Raw genomic sequence first — 20,070 nt, forward strand, 5'->3', positions numbered from 1 at the left:
TGTTTATTTGAGCCGGAAATGAGCTCTTGTGAGACAACAGTCAACCACCTGGTTAGATGCGTGCATGTGTGAGTGTCTGTGTGTGGTAGGCTTGTAGCTCCTTGTGATTGATGATTGTTTCGGACACTGTTGGCATGGCCCCCAGCCTGGTTAAATATGCACTGGTGGATGAATCACAGAATGAATGGTGTTTGTGTGCGTTTTGTATTTGCATGTGTTAGTGCGTGTGTATTTGCGGCATAGCAATGTCTGTGTCTGAAGAACTTTGGAAGCCTCTAAAAATTCAAATGACTGCATCTACATCTGATAATGTAATTTAAAAAAAGGGAAAACTTTGTACTATAATTTTAAACTGCATACTGAATTTTATACCTGTATCTTCTTTTTCTACTGAAAGAGTAATAATTTATTGCATTCCAAAGCAAATCTGCAGTTCCCAGTGCTTTTTTTTATCCCAACAAATCAGTTTTGACAAAATGTCGATAGTTGATGCGCACATTTGCTTTCCACACTGTGTCAGTCAACTCTTTCAAATAATCATTTAAAATATACATTGTTAGGTGATTAACTAAGAAACTAATTGGACTGAGCAGAAAACAACAACATTAACATGCCGAGACAATGTGCTAATGATGTAGTGCTTACAGCCATGGCCCCTAATAACTTTAAACCTTCTGGAGCTGAGCGATTAGAGAATAGATAGAGAGGATGAATTAGAGGTGGGAAATGGTGGTGGAAGGAAGAGGAAGAGGAGTGAAGATATATGTCAAATAGGAAGACTAAGTGGGACTGAGAAGGGATAAATAATGATGAGGATGAAACAGAGAATTAGGCAGCGGTTGGAAAAAGGTTTGGAGAAGGGAACAGAGGTTCTAAATTCAAACAGAGAGGAGTCCAAGATTCCTTGGAGGGAGCTTTCTGCTTTAACAAGATTGATATGCATGGACACAAAAATCCCTAGGCTGTGGAGGGACAGCATGAAGCGTGCTCTATCCCATGAAATACACACACGCGGTTGCACACGCACACTTCCTTGCACCCACTCACAATGTTTTTAATGCAGCTCGATGGTGCAGCATGCCTGCACTTGCAGACTCCCATCTGTCTTCTGTGGAATAAGGCGTCACTTCTCCTTTAAAAGTTGTCAACATTTGGTCCATCTTATTTGGTGATGGATGAGTAAACTGCTAGTGTCTGTCCTGTCAACAGCAATATCTGCCTTTTTCCACTCTCGACGTGGACATTAGGAAATAACCATAATATCATATGTGCGTGACGATGATAAAGTGCCCTTCCGAAAGAAAACCCATCCATCTCCTCACCTATGGAAGCCAGCCTTGTTAACTAATTGTGGTTTTGAGTCACTTCTACTGTTTTAATAGATTTTATTGAAATCATGTCTTAGAAATACAAATGTAACATAAAACTGTCCACTACAATCTTCTACTCCTCAGGCCCTGCAGGAACTATAAACATTAAACATTTGCAAGGTTAGACCATCATCCTTTGTGGTAAATTATCGACTTTGCACATCTATTTGTGTCTATCAGTATTTGAAAAAAATGCTGATTCAAAGTCATGCAAGCTTGAAAGGTAAAAATAGCTGGCAAGCTAATTTTGTCACCTTTATTACACAGCCAGTCTTATATTTGTTAGAAAAATTGGACATTGAGAATGATATCCATTTTATTCATAAGGATTGAGATGAAATGATGAGAAAGTGTAGCATATGAATGGAAATTTCAACCCTTAATTTTCACATTCTGTCATGGTTCATGTACCACACAAGTAGGAATACTTTCTCCAACTAACATGAGACATAGCTCTTGGTAAGCAAACACAATTTTACACACACAGGGCTTAAATTTAAGCATGGGATTGTGGGTAATTTTACTGAAATCCTTCAGTGTTATATAATGTGAGAAATTTCTGCAAATACACTATATTGCCAAAAGTATTCGCTCCTCTGCCTTTACACGCATATGAATTTAAGTGAGATCCTATTCTTAATCCATAGGGTTTAATGTGACGTCGACCCACCCTTTGCAGCTATGACAGCTTCAATTCTTCTTGGCAAGCTTTGCAAAAGCTTTAGGAGTGTGTTTATGGGAATTTTGACCATTATTCCATAAGCGCATTTGTGAGGTCAGACACTGATGTTGGATGAGAAGGCCTGACTCACAGTCTCCGCTCTAATTCATCCCAAACGTGTTCTTTTGGGTTGAGGTCAGGACTCTGTGCAGGCCAGTCAACTTCTTCCACACCAAACTCGCTCATCCATGTCTTTATGGAACTTGCTTTGTGCACTGATGCGCAGTCATGTTGGAACAGGAAGGGACCATCCCCAAACTGTTTTCCACAAGCTGGGAGCATCAAATTGTCCAAAATCTTATGGTATGCTGAAGCATTCAGAGTTCCTTTCAGTGGAACTAAGGGGCCAAGCCCAGCTCCTGAAATACAACCCCACACCATAATCCCCCCTCCACCAAACTTTACACTTGGCACAATGCAGTCAGACAAGTACCGTTCTCCTGGTAACCGCCAAACCCAGACTCGTCCATCAGATTGCCAGATAGAGAAGCGTGATTCGTCACTCCAGAGAACGCGTCTCCACTGCTCAGACTAGTGGTGGTGTTCTTTACACCACTGCATCCAACGCTTTGCATTGCCCTTGGTGATGTATGGCTTGGATGTAGCTGCTCACTATGCGCCGGCCCCGCTCTGTCAGTTTACGTGGCCTACCACTTTGTGGCTGAGTTGCTGTCATTCCCAATTGCTTCCACTTTGTTATGATACGACTGACAGTTGACTGCATAACATCTAGTAGCGAGAAAATTTCCCGACTGGACTTGTTGTACAGGTGGCATCCTATCATGGTACCACGCTGGAATTCACTGAGCTTCTGAGAGCCACCCCTTCTTTCACAAATGTTTGTAGAAGCAGTCTACATGCCTAGGTGCTTGAATTTATACACCTGTGGCTGTGAAAGTGACTGGAAAACCTGAATTTAATTATTTGGATGGGTGAGTGAATACCCATCCAAATAATACTCACCCATCCATGTATGCGGCATCAACAATGATATAATTTAATAGTGTTCAGCCAACACAGGCAGCAATGCAGAATGGAGGCAGGATGCACAGAAAATGCAAAATGGACAGACTTCCCGGAGAGCATGCTAGGTGTGCCTACCCTGTACAAGTCTATGATCTCCTGCTGCATTTGTAGCATTTCTGGGTAGCAAACATACAGACAGCTGTATAAAGCTCAGTATAAAGCCATTGCTAGGCTTGCAATCCAGGGCGGCAGTCTTGTAGGAAGCGAGGCTACGATTTTGTTTCTCTGTGTCTCGTACAAGTAACATGCTTCTCACTGCCTGCACCATAGAGGGCCAATGCCTGGCATGCATGTATTTTGTGACTGAGAGACCACATTGGTCTGGTCACACTTGGCATTGACTGGTAACTCTGCTGTGTCCCAAGGCAAGATGGTGCAAGTGAGGCTACATGAGAGGGAAGTTGTCTCCTGTCGCTGTGACAGCAGGTAAATGATGAGAGCACCTGCTGCTTCATCTACAAGCTCAGGCTTCGCTGGCTCTGCAGTACTTAAGTGTTTGTGTCAAAATGTGTATCGTTTATATAAAATATTCATTTATAAAAAGATATTTTTCAAAGTATGCCCTTTAAACTCTGCAGGTTAGACTTTGTCAAGTCAGAGAAAAAAGCTGCAATTGTTCAAATGGCAGGCAAATTTAAACAGAAGTTGAGTTAACTGAGCGGAAATAATGACAACAAACTTACTTGAAGGCACGCTTTTATTGCGTTCAAATAAATTGTTAAATGTGCCATGCCATAGAAATGACAGAGAATGAAGCCACTGACTAACACACTGAACCCAGCTCAAAGAGATGACTATTAAGACGAGAGGGGCGAAGCAACTGTGAATTACGTCACGGTATGTAGTTTAGAGGAAAAAACGACAAAAGGAAAGCGACCACATGCGATGCGATGGGAATAGGACAACTTAAGACCCGTAAGGTCATACATAATATTATACCAGTTTTATTAATAATCCACAATAATTAAGCATTTGTTTCCCATTAGGAAATAATAAAGCATAATTCAATTCATTTTATGAGCATAAATGTACCCTATATGAAGCAGGTTTAGGTTAGGAGCGAGGAAGGAAGGAGCTTCGTATCAAAAAAGCCTAAAATTACTTTTGGCCATGTTGCAGGAAATATCACATTTCCTCACATCAAGATGACTGGGGATTAACCTGCTAAATGACTTGAGTAAGTGTCTCTCACTTTTGCTTTCTGCGGTAAGCTCAGATATCTACATACAAATCAAAATTGGTTCCTCATCTAATGCTGCACTCATTCTCTACTGTATTATTAACCAAAATCAGTCTCCTTTGTTCTACCTCTTTCTCTTTTTCCTGCCCTACTTTAGTGATTTCATACATGGGACAGAGTGGAAGACCTTTGGGGCCAAGAGACAATTGATGATGGGCTCAGACCCTCTTTCTTTGCCACTCTTGCTGTCCATATTCCCTGTCTCATAATCTTTTTCTCTTCTCTGTGTAAAGTCTGAATCATGTCTCAAAACTCTCTAGAAGTGTGTGATGTTGACACTGCCTGCTGCCTCAATTTTCCTGGTATCTTCCTGGGACATTTATTGACTCAAAGTATTCAGACACCAGTTAATAGCAGTGTGTGGGTTTGAGGACAATGAAATAATAAAGGCTCTGTCTCCTTCCTCCTCTTTGCTCCCTGACTGACTTAGTCTGAGCCACCCGTACATTTGGGCATTCTTAACAAAGTGGCGTGCCTCACTTGAAATCTCGTCATGCAGCACCATCCCACAGGTGAAATTCTGAACACAGCCGCTCTGAAACAAATGACGAATAAGGTTAGATTTTCTTAAATGACTGCTTTGCCGTGTGCAGCCTGTCTCTAACTTTCACCTTCTCCGAAGCCTTTTTTACACTGGTTAAAAAACCCACTATCATCTGCTATCATCTGGCTTTTGTGGAAAGTGAAATGGTTACCTTGGCTTTAAGTCCCACTTTGAATGATTCTATAGTACCTGGAAGTTTTTTATCCGCTCCAGCTCCGCAGGGCACTGATGGGGGACAAAACACTCAAAAAATATGTAAACGCTAACTTTTCCTTAGGCAGCTGGGGTCAGGGCTACAAGAGTGAGCTCACATTTTCTTTCTAGAAACACATGTTTACACATTGTAACATCTCACACGGAGCCTCTAAAACTGCTAGCAACAACTTCAAGAGAAAAAAAGAAAGCAATTTTACTGTCTGTAAGAGAGCTGGAAACTCACTCTGTGTGCTGCTGTGAGGGGTTGTCTTCTGTGATCCTTTTTAAAGATAAAAAAAAACAAGCTTAATTATATAAGAGAATCTTGATTATCAGAAACTGTGGTTGCAGGATACAGTGTAATGTCATCCCTTTCTGTTTTCATAGGCTTGTCCCCTGGGAGGTAGTGACCAGTTGTAGCTCTCAGCGCAATAAGGACTAATGCGCTATTCCTGGCATTGGGGAAGGATTTAATTGATTTAATCGACTAGTTTTGCCGGGTGGAGACGTTAAACACTTTTGGTGCTTTTTGGTCTCTTTAATGTTGAGAAAGTTTTCAGTATTCACTCTGAATCAAAACACTTAGTTTTGTAGCTTAGTATGCCTTTAAAAGTCCAGTATATGGGACATATATGCATGTATATGTAGTGAGTTTTTTAACTGTATTGCACATGCCCTGAAAACAAAAGGACCATATGGGTGAATTGTCCTTATGGTCATACAACACATGAACCAAGGTCCAACAGAGTTTTTGAACAGGTTGAAGGGGCAATGATTGCTATCTGTATTTAAACTTGCTTTTTGCTTGGGCTCAGACACAGACACACGCATACACAAAACTGTGTTTAGTTTATGAAAAATGTAATGTTTATCACATGTTAGAGGGTTGCATCTTACTTGGATGATTGTTACAGCAGAGATCAAACAAACAATTGTTCACAAGGCCGTAAAGGTTCAATGATTTTTATTATTTCAGTATATTGTGTGTGGGAGTCAAGATGAGCGAAAGAGACTTGTCACCACTGAAGAGACTTCCAACGTGCCATCATGGTTATCCTGCTGGCCATCTGAGTTCTCCGGAAAGTGAGAGATGGTTTGAGTGTAATAAGAAAAGCCAGACTGCATGGAGAGAAAAGATGGAGGGCAAACAGCTATCAGATTGAACAGCTCAGTCAGTCTGTCGCAGTGGATTTTAAAGGCCAGAATTTCCCCAGACAAGTAGTTGGTTCCTTAGTTTTTAGTTTTTTTTTCCCTTGTGTGGCAGACATAAAATGTGAGGGATGAAGTTGGAAAAAAACAACTCCATCACTCCTTCCCGCTCTCAATTTCACTTCATCCACACTCACTCAATCAGTGTGGACTCTGTTCAGATACTCCGGAGACTGCTGTTTAAATGTTACCACAAAGAGTCTTGATGCATGCTGCATATGTGACTCAACTTGATTCTCGGCTCCCTCCTCCTCTTCTCTCTTGTTGCTTTTATGCAAGTATGTCTGAAAGCTTTGGATATTGCTTTTTCATTGTTTCCCTAAGACTGTGAATTGCCTGTCAGCCATGTCTTCCTGGTCATTTAGAAAGAGAAAGAAAAGGCATGGTGGGTGATGTGTTACACCCCAGTGGAGCTCTTAATTGTCTCAGGGCTCATTGATGGGGAAAAAATCACTGTAGCTTCTTGGATATGTTATGTGTATGGATTGTAGCAGGAGAGTTTTGATTGCCAGTGCTTATGTTCAGCGAGCAAAGGGAGAGTATTGACCTTAAATGACATTAGAGACCTCAAGAAAGAATTGTTTTTGATTTGTAAGTACAGTTACATAGCCTGTACTATGACTTAACAAAACCCATCTGTTGCAGGCTGATTTGCATACACAACAGACCCCTGGCTCTCGCTCTTCTTCCAACAAAAGCTGGTATCGACTGCCATGACAGAGTTAGAGGATTACTTGGGGTTTTATACATGGAGAAATAGATAATCTTCTTTGAGTCTGACCTATTGGTTACACTCTGCTGACTCTATAAGGCCTTATAATACCAAGCATATGTTTTAGTGATCGCTGGAATCGGTGTGGATTCATACCCCCTTTTGGTTTGGCAATCTTTAAGTAAGTCATTGTGATGCACGATGCAAGTTAACTTGTGTGGCAGGGCATGCTCTGAAAGAAATATCAATCGTGGTGGTGCCTGTTTGTTTTGAATGTGCAAAGATTTGTATTATTGCAGTGCGCAAATGTCAAAAGGTTTGCATTGATATGTATTTGTACCAGCTGGATGTAAATTAGAAAAAAATAGTTTTTTTTTCATACTTTTATCTGTACATTAGGGAGAGTCTCGGAAAGAATACATTACACTTCAAGCTTTCGTGTGTCCCCTGTGGTGTGTGTAGTTAGTTAGCTTATGTGCTTCCTTTTTCAAAATGTTTTGGGTTTTTTCAATTTTTTTCTGTCATGTCCTTGGTAACAAATCTGCTGACTCAATACAGGGTGAGTTGAAGACATTCCTGTCTATAGGACATAAATAAGAAACGTTGGCATCATTTAGTTGAAATAAGCAGGGCTTTCACTCAAAAAGATGTCCTCTGGGTGGCTTGATGTGTTGCATCAAAGTCTGTTTATAGCTTTAAGCATAAATTGTGTTTTCACAAATGTGCAAGTTGCCATGTATAAAATATTCACCCTCATGCCACTGAACTGATCAGTTTTAAAGGTTCCTTTTCTTAAGGCCAGTGGACAAGGTGTGCATGATTCCATGAAGGATTCAATTGTTGATTTATCAGATCACAAGAGTGTTGAGCTCTTCACCTCAGTCTATCATAAGCGAGCTCCAGAAAAAAACACTTTTCTCATGCAATCTTCATACCATGTGTACGCACATCTTTGTTGCAAGTGATTACTGATGTGATGAAGTGGCAAAAAAAACCCAAAAAGCTGTAGAATGGAACATAAACCCACAAAGCCACAACCCACAAATGAATGAACAAATAGGTAAATAATGCATGAGTCAATCAGTCAATCATGAAGAACAAAAAAAAAACTATTTCACTTGATGAATATAGTGGTGATTTTTTTCTATTTAGTTTCTTTTTTAAATAATATACATATAATTAACTGTGGGTGCCATAAATAACTGCAGCCGTGCTTAACAGCCATGTGTAAAGATGACTGCTCTGACACTGCTGGGAGGCCTTGCTAACGTGAGCATTTGAAGATTGTTTTTATTCTCTGGCTGATAATTGGCTCATGTACCATTTTAGGTTTTAAAGCTGAGCTGTTGCGATAGAATGTATCAAGTTTGCTTTAAAACATGCAATCTCTTTGCAGGAAATAATTTACGTTTTTGAAACCTGAGTGATTACAATTACCTTGAACAATTTAAGTGGGCAGTACTTTTTTGAAATGAAAGGTAATGCTTCATGAAAACATGCCTTCATTTACAATGCACAGGATTAAACTCAGCTGACCTAACTTAAATTAACTGATGAACTTTAAATTTTTTTTTTAAATCAGTAGAAAATACCATCAGTTAAGATTTAAAAACTTGCATGACCTAATTTACTTCAATTTTTGTTTAGCTTTTACTGAAATTATTATAGAATTGCATGTGTTGTATGAATGATTAATCAAACAATCAACACAACAAAATTACAGTTATTACTTATATCACCAAACCAAGAGTAAAATCACAATCTATAAATAAAAAATGTATTACATCTATTTTGTTGTCTTAAAATAGTAGTCCAGAGCTCTGTGCACTGCCCCTTTCTCTTCCCTGCCGCCACCATTTTCACTTATTCATATTTTTTACATTGATTCAACTTAAGTGCATTAATCATTAATTATTCAGCCTTTTTATTTTTTTTTAAACCCAAAGTAGATATAACTTACTAAAAGAGTGTCGACAACTTTATTAAAATTCAGCTATATCTGCTAAACATCTTTTATTGAATCCATTATACCGTGTACGTAAAAGTTGCTACACTCGTGTCTATAAGCATCTGCGAGGATACAGCTTTCCTCACTATTTGAGTTGAATTATTTTTAAGACTTTAATTGGAAGAATGAAGACTCTGTGCCTTCCTCCAGAGAAGAGAGGAGAAGGGAGACAGTTTCCAGAGGCATACAACGGACAGCTGCACTGTGTTAAGGTCAAGTTTCTGAGGGGCGAGCCGAGACTGGGAGTCAAAGGACAGGGACCCCGTACATGATCATGTACACCCTGTTGTCAAGTACCTTGTACCCCAGAGAGGGCTGCAGGTTGTGCAATCGTGTGGTGGATAGTGGACCATAGGAGCCTGTTTTATAAAGGGAAATGTTACGCCCGGTCACAGTCAGTGGCCTTCTCTGGCAGACGGAGAGGGAGGGGGGCTTCAAGAGACAACCGACATAGGAATACCCTGAACTGAAGCATTCAGTCATTTATTAATTTTACACAGAGACGGAAACTAAAATGCACACACACCTTTGGTAAATGGACTGGATTTACGTAGCTTTTTCTGGTTGAGTCAAACCACTTTTACACTACAAGCCACATTCACGCATTTAGTCTACACAGTATTACAGGCTATGCAGTGCTTTTTCGTGATCACACACATGTGTCCAGAAACAACGTAGGGTCACCATTGTACCCAAGTCCACTTCATCATGTAGTTTGGGGAAGTCTGGGATCGACCCAGCGAATATCTCATTGGCAAACAGCTGCACTCCTAAACTACAGCATTCACAGGGAGAATATGCAGAACAAAACAAAACAAAACAAAAAAAATTCTCCTAATTCACAAGGTGAGAACGAATACGCATCAAATTTTCACACCTGCAGAGATATATTTTGCTGCAGAAATTTAGGGATTTTGTGCAGTAATCATTTCTCCTTTTGGCCTCATCATGAACAAACTCGGTATGTGAGCAGAGCAGGCTGCCTCTGACAACAGTTTAGGCGCTCTCCTCCCTGTTCCTCTGTGTTATCCTCGGCTTCTCTCCCTTTTTCTCACATGTATGTGTGCGTGCAATGTTGGGCCTCAGGCTGCTGATTTGGGGACGGTAATTGGCCATTAGGCGAGGGACAGGTGCAGCTGCCTTTTTCTGCAGTGTTAACAAGGCATTTTATCATGGTTAGCTCCAGCCTGGTGCTCTGATCAGCTCTTGTTCTTGTCACAGTATTACACATATGTATAGACACAACTGCAAATGCACACATACAGTACTTAGATTAACACTTAGGTGGTCTCAATAGAGTCATCCTGGACGTGATGGTTGTGGACAGAGAATTTGGGTGTAAAAACTGACAGTATATTGACTTTTACCATCCCTTATAAAAGTGTCTGACCCTGTGTAATTAAAATTGCTGTTTGACCGTCTGAGGAGATTAATCATATGTTAACTAACTCCTAGTCCATGGGTTTTTTGTGCAACCCTCAAACAACACAGCCCAATTTTTGAGTTGATGCATAACTGAGATTGGCCACAATATCATAGGTCTGATATTTTTCTAGTATAAACTGTATATTTGATTTGATATTTTTCTTTTCATGGAAAATGCTGCACTGTATAGTCTTCAATGAGATGATGAGCCGACATGCTTAGGTTATAAAGCTGATGAAAACAAACAAAATTCTAAATATACTAGTCTTTCATCATCAAATATGTTGGAAGTTGTGCCACTAACTTCAAAGACTTGTAATGTTTTCACTTAGTGGTGAAAATTTAATTTTAAAGTCGTTTCAGAAGAAAACTTATTGTAGCTATGCAGACTTTTGAAGATATACTTAGTTTCCCATTTTAGATTTAGAGGGTAAGATCATTAATTTGTCACATGCAAAAGAAGAAAAAAAAGCTTCTTTACAGAAGGCGTTTCCTCACCTTTATCCTGGGTGAGTTTGATTCATCAGTAGCACAGTGATAATATGCTACAGTTATCACATAATGATCTATAAGGATCTCAGTGGCTTTGTGTAAAGCAAATGTAATTAAGACAAAGGATTGAGGTGTAATTGAAATGAACTTGACCAGCTCTCCCATCAGCTAAATACTCAAAATGTTAAGTGTAGTTGTTAATTGTCAAATTAGGTAAAAATGCAAGAATATTTCAACTAGTATTTCTACTGAAAACTTCAATCAATTTCTGATATGAGTATGACAGGCACACACTGTGTGACTCTGTGGTCACCTGAAGTAAATTTTCTGTTTATGGATCCACATTATACAGGGTGATATGCCTCCCTTGAGTTTCCACTTCTAGGTTCTTCCACCATCAGCCTCCTCCCTATAACCACACACACCTTCCCTGGCCATCTCCCAAGGCAGTCAAACAGATTACTACGGGCGTTAACCTCATCGATCTGCACCAAATGGCCTCCAAATGCCAGGAATTACATTTCAGACTGGAGGAGAGGGAAATAAAGTGCTGTTGTATTTCTTGCTGCTTTGCTTCGGAGTTAAGTGCCTCTATGCCTTCTTCGTACAGTACCACTTTATCCTCGGGAACTTATTTGTATGTTTTTAGAAGAGTAATCTTTGTCTCAGTTCATACCTTCATGGAAACGCCCTTGAAAAATACACAGCCTTGTACTGTGCAAGAATATGAAGAAGTGAAAAAACGGAAGCAAAGGATAAGACATATCTTGTGTAATCGAACAAATTATTGTTAGAAGACCTAAAGATTTCAAATGTAGTCACTTAAGTGACTTTATATTTGGATTTTATATGTTCTATTTTATATTATTGACGGGCTTAAGGCACATTTCAGTGCAGCTGCTCAGCATTGGAGCCAGTAAATTGGTCTTGGAGACATAAAATTCTTTTGTAAGGAAATATTCGAGGGCAGGTTTATAATATTAGTTGCATAGTTACCATCGAGCTAATATTTCTTCACTCATGTCTTTCTCACCTTGTGTTCAAGTACTTGCTTCCCTTTCTTTCACTGGCCATCACTTTCACTAACTGCATTTCTTTTTATTGTTTGTGTCCCATTATATTCCAGTGCCTCTGTCCCCTCTACCCTGCTCTCGGCCCAACCTTTACTGCATATCCGTAGCTGAATAAGTATTGATTGATGTTGGAGTGGTTGTGCTACCTAATGAGAGGCTAAATATAGACATCGCTACAACGGCCCTGCTGCGGCATCCTCCCTCATCTAGCGCTCAAAGTGTGAATAGTCACACTGTTGGCATGACAACACCCTGGTCAAGGCTTTATGAGCAGTCACAGCAGATTGTGTCCATGTGGGCCTCTCAAAAGTATTACAGGATGAATGAAAGTGAGGAGAGGGCAATCTGCTCACGAAGTGAGTACTTGTGAGAGATAGTTCTTAATTATTTTGATAATCAGTATATAATCGCTGAATTAGGATTTGCCCTCTGCGACAGATGATGTTTGATATTGATGGTGGATTATTAGGGATGGAATTTTTAAAATATCAATAAATCATTTGATAAAAGAAAAAAAACCATAAGGGCATCCTATAAAGTACTACCCCTACAAGTGGCAGGAGAGAAATATGAATGATAAGAGTATTTCCACATTCCCTAATGCTCAAGTGTCTGCTTTAATAAGTGAAAGGACCATTCTTTAGAATTATGCTTTACAGGATATGAAGAGACACAGTTGAAGCGTTTTATTCAAAGCGCTTGGGTTGGACACATCACATGCATTTATTATCCTTCAGATGTAGGATGTGTGCTTGAGACCAACATATGACATCTGCTTTTCACTTCTGAGATACATTCAGCCAATAACACTTTACTAAAACAATTTTGTCTTCGGTTTGGATTAGAAAAATGGTGTCCATGAAGGTGGTGGTCCAGATGTATGATCGTTTTCTGTCTCCTATGGTTACATATAAACACAAACATGTTTCTCTTTCTGGTTGGGTTTAGATGATATCAGTTGGTTAGGATTAGAAAGTCAAAACTGCTTTGTTGCTTAAAAAGATAAAGGTTGACTAAAATCCAAATTTGTTTTATAAGGTGTCTGTTCCCCTTATGGACACTTACTCTCGCAACCACTAAAGGTAGAATAGTCTTTGGATAACATTATGGGATGTGTCTAACGCTGTTAACACATTATCCATGGGGCAGTTGACGGTCTCTGATAAAGCACTTGCAGGATATTGGGAAGTGCTCCGTTCCAATTCCCCATTAAAAAAAAAATACAATATCATGTTGACTACTTAGCTCATGCTTGCAACTGTTAAAGTAAAAGATTTTTTCTGTTCAGAAACCATCTGTTATTGCTGCAGATGGTTTAATTTTCTGCCGAAGGAGTAAATAACACAACAATGTAACACCTACAGTACATTGTTACTCTGCCTGTTAAATCAGCTTAAACCTACTATATTACCAAGCCCTATTGTACTCACTTTGACAAGTTTAGTTGCCCACACTTATTTTTTTGTTGCATGGTAACCAATTGAGTCACAATCCTAAAATACCAACCCACCTTGTTCCAGCCAGCTGGAGAGAAAGGAACGATAAGCGTGTACTAATAGCATATCTGCTTTAATAGCCTACTGTTTCATTCAGCTGTGTGGCCAGGATGAGGAATATACCCACTGTGTCTAATCACATCTTCCTCCTTTCATTTCACCTGAGGCGTATCCGCAATCAAGTCTATTTTTGACTGGTATTAAAGCATACATTGCTTTCTCCTGGCATATGCAGGGGGGATCCATGTCTTTACATGTACCAGTATTTGTTTTCTATACTGAATTGCTTTAAGGTATTCAGTTGATTTTAAGCACATGACTAAATCTGACAGTGGCGATACTGATATAATGCAGGAGCACAGCTCTTGCAGGTTTTAATGTGACTTGTAAAGAGTCATACGTTGTCTGTGTCCTCGACATCAACTAAACTTCGAAGGGTTCCAAAACCGTCGTCCTCCTTTCAAAAATGAAAGAGATGACGGACAGCTACAAGATTCAAGCTTGTGTCAACCTCCGCCACTACACTTAATAAAGTTGCTAACAAATCCTAACATGCAGTCCTATATTTCTGTTAGGATTCTCATTCCTCCACGTTCGATTTTCAGTTTTCGAATCTGTGTTGAGAATGGTGGGCTATTGTTCAGTAAAAAATCTCATTCAGTTGCTGGCTGATGGCTAACAAGGTCAAATTACTCTACAGATGAGATCTACTGTGTCAGAAAGCGCAAACACACGCACCACCTGTCATTCAGCCTGTCAGTCAGTATATCAGCTGCACACAGGAACGCATCCTGAATTGAGTGGCAATAATAGAAAACTGAGTGGGGAAGTGTTTACTGTTGATAGGAATATCATTACATGCTGTAGAATTCAGGGAATCACAGCAAAAAAACAGTTGGCCAGCTCATGTAGCAATCAATGGTAACCTACACAGTTTTTTCCCCTCATCCTTCTCGTTTCTTTTATCTCACTTTCACACACTCTTTCCCTGGTTGCTATAGTGATGTGAAATGGCTGCATTCTGCAGCACCATACCAGAGCGGGGGATTGCTTTTGCAGCCTGTGAGCTACATTGTTTTACATGATATGTTCAAAACATTCACACACAAGGCTGCAATTATGCTGGCATGTACCACAGTGCTTGGAGTGGTACAAAAGGAGAACATAGAGAGTTTTACAAGATTAATTTTATTTAAATGGCACACTGTTGATCATAAACAACATCCTGAAAGCTGACACCAGTTAATATGGCCTTTTTACAGTTCATCCATCACAGTTTGTGGAAGTTTAATAACCTTGTGAGTGCAGCAGCAGCCGCCATTCCTAGAGAACAAGATCCCCGTCTCTAAAATGTGGGGTCTAAATAAGATTTTGTAAAGCAATAGAATTTCTCTTGCTCAAAATAGGCTTTCTTATGGTATCCACTGTCTGTCTGGCTCAAATCTTCACTTTCCTGTTGTTCCAACCAAACCTAATCAATATTTCCCTTGTCTTCCTCTTCTACTCATTTTTCCTCACCTACACCTCTTCTGTCTGTGTCTGCAGTGTGACAATGCCAAAGGGCTGAGGGCCTTCTTTGATGCCATATGCTACGGCCCCAAACACCTGATGATCTTCGGCGGTGTCTGCCCCTCTGTGACCTCCATCATTGCAGAGTCCTTGGAGGGCTGGAATCTGGTGCAGGTAGATATTTTACTGTATAATCTCATCATGCATCTGTGTAATATATCATATATCCTCATATGACATAGATGTCATATGATATGCAAACTCCTACTGTATAATCTCATCATGCGTCTGTGTAATATATCATATATCCTCATATGACATAGATGTCATATGATATGCAAACTCCTGTGCGCTTACATGTATGAGAGGTTTCTTGTTGTCACTGTGTTTGTCAGAATATAGTACGAGAACCAGAGTTTGCTACTTAATTAGGTTTTCAGAATGTCTTGTTCGTTAGTTTTGCTGTGTGCACATGGGTCCTGGGTTTCAAATGGGGTCCCAACTCATTGCTTAATCCCTCATTAACCTTGCTAGGGTGACTTTGTAATTCAGCGCCACTCTAATCCATGGAATCCCCTCCATTCTCCAATCAGAGACAGACTCAAAATTATTTGAAAAGAAAGACTGATCAGTGGTTTAAAATGTGAGTTTGATGTCCCTGTGCAGAAACAATTAAGTATATAAAGAGAAGCAAGTTGTTAAAATATGAAAAGGGCAAATTATATTTTGTCTTTTTTTTTTTCCTTATCAAAATACTTTTTCATACACGTCCCATATTTCGCAATATGTATGCAGGGTGTTTTGTCATTGGTACGAGCTAATTAAAGTCTTACTACTTAGGTCAGTTTAGCTAATCACCTACATTCATATTTGACCATTCAATTATTACTTCTTCCTAAATGGCATTTACTGCTATTAATTTCATGCAGCCTTATGATTGCTCTCTGTGGAAATGAAACGCTCATTTTTACATCTTGTAAACTTTTGACCCTTTGAGTCACAGTGTCTTTGAATCTGTTTAGTAAGTATCAGAGAGGGGAAAGGCCTGCTTCCCAATATTACACTGGGGATGGTTTGCTGCCAACCAAAGGTAAAGGTTATCAGGCACTGAGGGAGAAGCCTGTGGTTCAAAGAGAGCTTAATTCAAGAAGGTTTTGAACTGAATGTCATCTAATGTGTCATATTTCTTCTGAAAGCATTTACTGTGATTATGCTTCTTTCCATATTCCTCTTTGCTTACTGTCTTGTTCGGGTCACTCAGAACTAAAAGATCAGCAGGATGAAGTGAAAAAAGCAAGAGCTCCTTTTTGTTCCTATGTTAATTTCCACTCAGTGGTGATGCCAGTCTGGAATGAAGGTTTAAGTTAGATTTGAGTTTTAAGTGCTCCTAAATTTTTTTGTCTATGTAGTTTGTGTGTGTGTGTCTCTGTATTATGTCTCTGTTTATTGGGTTATTTGGCAAAGATACCTCTGAGAGGCGAAGTAGCAATCTTCTGCTCTGCAGAACACTCTGTTTGGTACAGTTTGTCCCCCAGAGCACCTTACCAAGTAGAGTCTTTTTACCTATCAATACACAGACTGACACCAGCAAATTGAGGCCAGCCTGTTCTAAAATACTCTTTGTGATACTGCTACAAAGCACAGCAAGTGACTGAGGGTATGTAACACATACACAAACATGTAGAGGTGCATGGGTAAGACCGTGATAAATGTTACTGCTGTTGTCATTGGGGCAAGGGGGAGTCTGAGACCGGCTACAACATATGCATATATCTCCCTTTCAGATCTGGAGCAACATTTGTGTGCTTTTACCTCTACAGCCTCACACTCAAGTTACATTAGGCTTATCATTACTTTCAAGACCCGCAACCTACTTCATATTTATAGTTCACTGAGAGGCTGAGAAATAACAGGTTCAATGGAATAACAGGTTTTTCATAAAACTCTTAATAAAAATGCTTAAGATGTAGAATTCTTTCTAAAATTGCACCTTTGATGTCTTTGGGTTAAAAAGATTAACAATCAGCAGATGCCATGTTGGGTTGAAACTTAATACAAGTGTCCACTTTAGTGTTAAGTGCTGTAGAATGAGAAACAATTATTTCCTTTAAATATATACAGTCCTGCATTCTTGGTTTTAGGAAGAGTTCAGTGACAAAAGTTTCTGTTTCCTTTTTCTTGGATGCAAGATGTATTTGCATGCCTTAGCTACATCCTGAGTGATCAAGCTACTGCTTTATAAGGAGAGCTGTAAATCAGCAAAAATAAATGTTGAGGGATGATGGCAACATACCAGATAGCTTTGTATCATTCTGTAGAGCTAATATTCATTGTCTTCATTGCTTTACTGTATCTTTAGGCTCCAATAATGCTTTTGTTTTCAGTATAGGAAAGAAAAGAGGACATGATTGAAGAAAAAGAATGAGCCTCCTTGGGCCAAAAAGAGAAAAGGGAGAGGGTGGGGGTGGTGAGATGACTGCCAGTTTTTAAATCCTGCCCCCTTCAACTTTTCATGTGCCACATTAGCGGGAATCTGTTTTTAAAGCTGTGAATTCGGTCACGCTGCGTATTTATCACCTCGCCCTGGCATCCTTTCTGCAAAACTCTGGTTTGGAAAGAAATTGAGAATTTTCCATGGTGATTTTAGGGGCCAGGCTTAACAAGCTCATCATTTCCACATCAAAACAGAGAGCTGGCAGATATTATCTACATGGCAGACAGCTGAGAACAACGACGCCTGACGCACCCATAAAAATAGTATGCAGTCAGTGTTGATGCCTAATGAAGTCAGCATCAGTAGAAAGGCTCAACAATAAACTCACGCTGCATAGCTGTTCATTGTGGTGTGTACACACACTTGAAGGTGTTTGTTCATTTGAGATAGAGCGGCTTTACGGGTCAGTGTCAACGTTGATTTTTCCATTAGTGTAAAAGCAAATATAATTTTTTTTTCATTCTTAGCAGGTAAGATAATGGGTACAAGAAGAGTGTAAACTGTAACCTCCTATTTAGAATACCAGTATCGAATGAGGATAGACGAGGGAAAAATGTCCAGAGAACAAACACTTACACACAAGTAAACTTCATCTATTAGGGAGAAACTTAAAGCCATTTTGTCTATAGAAATAATTTTTCCACATTGTTTAAAATGATTTAATTATCACTAAATTGATTGGTTTCAGCAGGTCTGTCATCAGAAAATGTCTGGTTGGAGAAATATCAGACAATGCAGATGGTACTGAACAATGCCAAATCCCAACTGAAGTCCTTATAGAAAATATTTTACTAAAAGTAGACATCATCACACTTGCATCCAGTACAGTCATTAAGATAACACATTAATAAGATTAGTGAGTAAACATTCAAGCAGTTTGGCTTGTTTCTGGTAGTGTTAGCTTGGCTCGTGGGAAGTGATGTGATGCTTTCTCTGCTGTGATCCTTTTAACCTTTTGTCCCCTGTTATCTGCATCAAACATAAAACACCCTAAAAATTAGAACTATAACTGTCTTGGTAAGTCTTTGTGAAAAAAAAAAAAAAAAGTTTGTAACTAAAAATCCACAAATATTTTACACGATTAATTGGTGTGTTGACCAGAGACAAGATTTTTGTTCAGCCCTAAAAAGTACTGATGGGTTTGGGATGTTGTCATTTTCAGTTAGAAATAAGAAGTTTTGATATTTAGAAGATTCACAGTTTGAAAATCCACCATGTGATACATAAATGCTGGCCACTGCCCCATGGCTTTCACAATGTCTGGTAATCATGTACATGACCTCATCTAGGAGAGACTTTTATCCAAAGCTTGCAAGAGTGCCACATTCAGTTTGGAAAGGTTTAAGACTGAACCTTAGACTAGGGATAACTTGTCTACCTCTTGTGCTGAAGATCAAAAGAAATTGGACTTCTGATAGGAGAGGTTAAAGAAAAACTAACTTTAACTGCCTTCATTAGCAGTTTGTAACAGTGGATGGTTGTTTGTCTGTATGAAGGGCAGATGAAATAAATAAAGTTCTGTTTCTGTGGCGAGTGACATAACATTGATACATTATTAGCAGCCAATGAAAAAATGTTGCAATATATACTGAACAGATACAGTTCATACACTGTACGAAATGTTTGATCCATTTATCATCCTGGTTTATGACTGGCTTTGTACTTACACTCAAATTTTGCGACACAGTACTATACATGTGCTAAAATGACTGCCCAAGCAAATTAAAATGGTGGATAAGATTCCTACCAGGGACAGTGGACAGATGGTGTGGAGCAAATTGACTGTATAATGGAGGAGTAGTCACAGAGGACTGCTCCTGTGTGACTACTCCTCTATTATTCCAACAATATATAGACTTTAATAGCATCAAATTGAAATTCAAAGGAGAAGGGAATGACGGATGCATATGTGAGAAACCATCATTCACCAATACCACTGATTGTTTTTATTGAAGTGAGACAATGAATGTTGAAGCCACTTTCTTGGCAGACATCTTGGCGTGTGATTAACCTTGTGTTCTCCTCACCATGATGTCGTATAAATGCAGAAATCATTTGGTGAGCCTTTTGAATAAGTGCTGGCACATGCATCTGTGAGAAGTCAACGTTATGTGCTCTCTTTACACTCCTCTTTTCTTTTCTTTTCTTTTCTTTTTTTCTTCACAGTGCTGTCGATTCTCTGTAAATGGCCCATTGATTGCCAGGAAATAGCCCTAGCCCATTCTGTCTCCTTTTGCTGGCCTCCACTCTCTCACCAGTTAGGCTTATCAGTGGTGTCACTGTTCATTTTCAGCCACATCGAGTGTGTAATGAAAAATTATGTTCCCTGATAATTTTGCCTCTTATAATGTGAATGAGAGGACAAGAGAGCCTTGCCTTATTTCTGTGGAATTGATCACTTGTAGGGGTGTCATGGAATTTTTTGTTTTTTTCATTGATATGGAAAATTGAGCGTAAAGGGAGAACTTTAACTGATGGACAATGATGCATAATCTTTTTGAAATGCAGACCACTTAGTCCTCCTTCCAAGCTCAAAACTGCTCAATGCATGCTCAG

General features: G+C 39.4%; 2 protein-coding genes across 2 annotated transcripts in view; both read left to right on the forward strand.

Annotated features, from left to right (window-relative positions):
- Positions 1–20,070, forward strand: part of poc1bl (POC1 centriolar protein homolog B (Chlamydomonas), like) — a 253,257-nt gene that overhangs the window by 80,178 nt on the left and 153,009 nt on the right. The gene's annotated exons all lie outside the window — the stretch shown is intronic.
- The window catches only part of gabbr2 (gamma-aminobutyric acid (GABA) B receptor, 2), a 166,649-nt gene that overhangs the window by 30,840 nt on the left and 115,739 nt on the right, over positions 1–20,070 (forward strand). The window contains exon 2 of the mRNA XM_072370897.1: positions 15,057–15,194. Within this exon, the coding sequence (XP_072226998.1) occupies positions 15,057–15,194 (138 nt within the window). The remainder of the gene's footprint in view (positions 1–15,056; positions 15,195–20,070) is intronic.

This window comes from Leuresthes tenuis, unplaced genomic scaffold (genome assembly GCF_036924035.1).
Source record: "Leuresthes tenuis unplaced genomic scaffold, fLeuTen1.0.hap1 SCAF_18, whole genome shotgun sequence".
In the NCBI taxonomy this organism is placed as follows: Eukaryota; Metazoa; Chordata; class Actinopteri; order Atheriniformes; family Atherinopsidae; genus Leuresthes; species Leuresthes tenuis.